The sequence below is a fragment of the Diplotaxodon limnothrissa genome, linkage group LG15 (assembly GCF_057381915.1).
Source record: "Diplotaxodon limnothrissa isolate DT_005_m linkage group LG15, D_limnothrissa_male_GT1.1, whole genome shotgun sequence".
NCBI lineage: Eukaryota > Metazoa > Chordata > Actinopteri > Cichliformes > Cichlidae > Diplotaxodon > Diplotaxodon limnothrissa.
This window is the reverse complement of record NC_140610.1, coordinates 5,215,006-5,220,361: the sequence shown is the minus strand read 5'-3', so window position 1 is coordinate 5,220,361 and position 5,356 is coordinate 5,215,006. Positions and strand designations below refer to the sequence as shown.

At 40.7% G+C, this 5,356-nt stretch overlaps 1 protein-coding gene across 1 annotated transcript; it reads left to right on the top strand.

Annotated features, from left to right (window-relative positions):
- Positions 1 to 219: 219 nt before the first annotated feature.
- On the top strand, positions 220 to 1,146 carry ora6 (olfactory receptor class A related 6). The gene has a single exon (XM_085373070.1). It carries the CDS (start codon positions 220 to 222, stop codon positions 1,144 to 1,146), a length of 927 nt encoding a protein of 308 aa, XP_085229196.1.
- Positions 1,147 to 5,356: the final 4,210 nt, after the last annotated feature.

The following is a 5,356-nucleotide window of genomic DNA, read 5'->3' as shown; positions in this document are numbered from 1 at the left end:
TTTGAAAGGCTCAGAGGTAAAACTTTAATGACTCCCAGCCTTCATTGTTATCCAGGACCCCACCTTATTTTTTCCCCCTTACTGTGTAATGAGCGCAGCCAATCACCTTTCTGGATTCATACCATCTCTGAGAATGTAATGACACCTGGGTTTGGTCAGTGATGCAGCAAAGCAGAGACACTTTTACAACCATTCTGGAAAGTCTGATTTTTACCCACAATGGCTGAGCTTTCTGTCAACCTCCTGGGCTTGAGACTGGTGTTTTCTTCCATTGGTCTTATGGGTAACACAATTCTCATCGCTTCCATCATTAAGATTAATTTCTTCCACATTAAATCTTTTGAGATATTTCTCTTCGGACTTGCTGCAGCCAACTTGTGGGAGATTGTCATCATAAATATCTATGACATAATCATCCTTCAGACTCCCTCCACCGCCACGGGCACTTGGTCGTGTTATTTACTGGAGTTCGTAACTGTTATTGGTGAAATTAACAGCATCTTCTTCACTGTCCTCATCTGTATCTTTCGCTACCAGAAGCTGAGAGATGTAAACACGAGGGTCAACTTCCCACTCTTCCTGGATAATATCAGATCAGCCTGGACGGCGAGCGGCATTTCTGTGATGCTCTCCGTGCTGCTCAGTGTTCCGATGTTTGTCATCGACCAGGAGAGCAAAGCGGAAAACGTCACAAGAAACAGCAGCATGTGCCCTCCAGACTTCTTTCACTGCACTCAAAATCATTGTCCAGTGTTCAATCGCATATACAAATACCTGTTCATCGTCTCGTGTCACCTGCTGCCTCTGATTATCGTCACAGTCACCAGCTGCCTCATCCTCACAGTGCTGCTGAGCCAAAGGAAGACAGTGACACCAGCGGTTAACGAGACTGGATCAAGTCAGTTCAGCAGGGAGAGTAAAGATACAAAGATCCAGTGGAGTACGATAGCTGTACTGGGAGCCATGGGATTGTTCCAGGTGGACTGGACTACCTACCTGATTTTTCAGTTGGCTTTTAACCCATATGAATTCCCTTTCTGGTCTGAAGCTCAGTTCTTTATCACAATATCTTATACATCCATCTCTCCATACATGTACATGATAGGGCATAACATGATCCCTCCCCACAGCTGTAAAAAAGGATAATTTAAAGATACAGTAAGTGATTTTGTTGAAGTTATTTAAGAGAAGAAAAAATGTTGTACTCTTGAATATAGTACATTGATCCTGTGTAATTACTTCTTGTAAAAGTTTAAAGCCTTCTCATAAACTTAGAATTATGATGGATATCAGTGCTCCACCGCAGTGCGTTTTATATATGTGGCTAGAGACTGGCCAAATATATAGTATGCCATAGATACTTTTAGTTTATAGATTAAACTATATATGGACATTTAACATTTGTGTACATATATTTTTCATCATCTCTTTGTCGTTATGTCTTTCTCCTCTTCCGCCACTGCTCTCTCTCTCCTCCTCCTTCCTCCTCACCTGAAGCCTTGTCTCCTAAACTGAAGTCAGGGCTCTAACAAAATGAAAATCCTTATTTATTCCTGATATTGTCACTTATTACTTATTGTCAGCAGATCAGACATGTGACCCTCCCATATCCACACGAGCCAGCTAAACAACAACAAAAGCTAACACTGTGCCAGCTAATGTTAGGCTCGAGTGTGCTAAAAATCACACTTTCCCTCTGATAAACAGTTTGAATCTAACAATATATGTATATTTGAGTATTTGTCCTACTTTGGCCACCATAGTTAGGATTATGCACTTGAATTGGAAGGGGCAAGAAAACAGTACCCAATTGACCGCAATCTGCAGTCTACTGACATCTAATGGTGGGATTTTACACGATTTACCTTTAAAGCTTTTCTTTACACCACACTTGTTTCTGACTTGTTGAAATTGAGGTCTTCTTTTTCTGTAAGAATGTTATAAGTGTAAGAATGTTATAAATGTGACAATGTGACAATATTAGGCTAACAAACTTTGCAAGTTCACAGGAAGAAGAGGGTGATAATTTAGAAACTTGTATCACTAAATCCATAGAGCATTGTCTTAGAGTCTGCATTTACATCTAATATAAAAATGAAAGCATTCCTTTGTTATGTTTTGTCATTTCAGTGTGATGTAGATCAAAAGAGTACTTATCTTTCTCAGTGATGCATACTTTGAATTGTCTTCACAGCAAATGTTTTTTTATGGTAAAAGTACAAAAGGACCATCATTCCTTGGAAAAATGCTAGCTGATAAACTGTCTTATTTTTCAGTGCAATTGAGCACATGGCAGCTGTGTTTGTATATAGCCATTAGTCTTGTACTCAAAGCAGCATGGCCTGTATTTACAGTACAATAGGTTGAGTGAAAAAGCAATTCTGTGCAATTCACCATCTTGCACAAAGACAGCTGCAGTCAGCCCAACCTGTCATTTCATGTTTATAAACCGTAAATACTACACTATGACCATAGCTTGATTTGTGATATCAGTTTAAAAAAAATAAAAATCAGTCTCCCAGTGAAAGTGAAAGTTGTTATACATAGTACATAGGTCACATATTACTCATAGTGACCAATTTAACCTAGTTGTGAAATGACACTAATACTGTACTCTAATTTTATTATTATATAATAGGACTATACAACATATGTGACCATTTTCCAACCCCCCACTTCAACCCCTTGACTTCATTTGGACCTTTAACGTAATCCTGACAAACTATGGATCACCAGGTCTGCAATCTTGATTTAGACGTAAATATTTTGCCGTTTCAAAGTGATTTTAATATGGCTTTGATAGTCGTGACAGAACTGACAAAAGCCGTACGAATCTGTGCTCTGGTAATTGTCTGTGCTGCCACTGCTGATTACACATCAGTGACTTGCACTGAAATTTGGAGGCAAACGGTGCGTGCTGATTTACTATTTTTTTTAAAAAGACCCACTTGATGCTTGTTTTTCAGGTGTTACGAGATTAGAGCAACGTGGGCATTTTTTATGCACAATGTGGAAAATACTTAACCGATAATTAAAATAAAAATATGAATGTCGCCCCCTTTAAACGTGCCCGATACACGGAGGCATCTCTACATGTGCACTTATTATGAACCTTTGATTCGATTTCCCCCCACTGGTCAACCCCCTGCCTTACGTTTAATGTGTAATAAACTGTATAATTGCAGGGCACTTGTGGTTGGTGGCGAAGCACTTTGCAATGTTAAAGTCATTTCACGAGTCCGTGCACGACCTCGCGTGGGAGATTTCGCTCTAAGTTGTGTCTCTGTGTGGACTATTAGTGAATACAGTCTCATTTTTGCAAGTACCTTTAGTATCCATTTGTCGCACACAAAATAAGTGCACGTGATTTCGATTTGACTGGACACGCGGAACATCACCACGAGAGTTCCACGTGGAACACAAAAGATGGGTCGTCGCCTGTGAGCCGTTTTTCACCCACTTCCTTGTTTGACCGCCCCGTTCGCTCAATACTTCTCATACCATAAATCGTTGATTCTTCTCTTCTTCTTCTTTTAACCCACACGGGGTTTTAAATCACAAGATTGCGTGGCCGATGATCTGAATGAGAGTCGTTCTTTTGTTTTGTGTTGTTGTGCTATTAGGTTGTTGTGAAAAGCAGAGATCCTGCAGAGCCCGACTGAAAATGTGATTTAGTACTAATTTTATACTTAGCTATCCGCAGTGTTAACATCTGTAGAGCAGAGGTAAGTTTTGTATGGTTCATGTTTAATGAAACTTATGTAATATCAATTTAGAAAAATATCAGAATGAGGAAAAATGAACGGCTTTTTCCTTCATTGTTATGTGCTATTATCTATTATATGTTTATACAAGTGTTATTACCGCAACGATAAGGCATAACAACGCAGAAATATACTGAACACTTTTATTTATTTATTCAGTCACATACATCACTAGATTTACTGGCTCTCACACCTCCTGCTGATCAAAAACTGTGGCAGGTATCAAAACACCTTTGCATATGTTTTTGTTTTTCCCTTTTGGTACTAAACAGAAGTACACAACTCACATAAGCATTGTGTGCCAATTCAGTTGTCTTCATGTTGATTTTGTTGGGCTAAAGGGTTGCCTTTGGTTTCCCATGTCTATGTCTTTCTAAGGTAAAATGGCTTAACAGCACTTAATTTAGGGCGTGCAATTTACACAAAATGCGCATATAGACAACATATGCAGAGCACAGTAGGCTAGAGTGTAGCCTATATAGCCCAGCTGCCCAAAGATAAAGTGGAGGAACTGTGGAGGTTTTTGAGATTTTCACGTGGCTAAAATTCAAACATTGAATGCCATCTCGCTATTATTATGGAGCTTTTTATTACATTTTTATTACTGGGGTTTCCGGATAAGCTATGACTACACTTCCGGTATGGTAGCGTAGGCCTAGCCTGTAAATTAGATTACTTTATGCTTAGATCAAGAGCGTTTTGCTAAAAATATTAGCGACCCAATAGGGTCTAACGGTATTCTTCCAGCTTTTTTTTAATTATTTTTTACAATTCAATATGTGCAAATTCAATATGCTATTTTTTGTCCAAATATTTATTCTTAACTTCAACTCCTGGCCACCATCTTGTCCCGTAAACAAAGCCAATCAGCCTTGCTCTTTTTTGTAGACAAGGTCAATCAGTTAATAGTTTATGAGCCACTGATTTCAGTTGCACATATTAATGTTGATACATAATACTACAAAGATACAAAATTACTTTCAGTGTTCATTTGTTTTTTTCGTACGTTTGCCACCGTGATGAAACAACTGGCCGGTCGTCCATTGGGAGCTTGCGCATTGGCTACTGGATCTCTACCACCATGGTGAACGTGTTACGTCACAGCTCGAGAGCACGGATGTGTGTGTGTGTGAGAGTGAGAGAGAGAGAGAGAGGGGGGGGGGGGGGGGGGAGCAGAGAGGACAGTGTGTGTGTGTATGTGTGGGCTAAGAGAGGGTGAGAATGGAAGTGTGATCGAAAAAGGTAGAAGAAGTCAAGGAAACAGACAGGAAGAGAGAGAAAGTGTCACGCCTTTGCTCTCAGTGCGCGAATCACACATCCTAAACATTTTCGCGCAAACTTGCAGAGAGTTGTCCTTACCGGCGCGCGGACCGCGCTCGAGGTGAGAACGAGCGAGAGAGAAAAGAAATATTTATGTATATCTCCTGGATGGCGGACTCCCGCTTCCCTCGAGCTGGCGGGCCGGGAATCACGCGCCATTGAAGAGGGGGGTGGTGGGTGGAGGTGCGGGGTGATAGTGTGCATGCGCTTTGGCTCCACTGCGTGCACACTCGGGTCGGTCGATGTGAGCACAGTGGCGTGGCTCTCGGCCT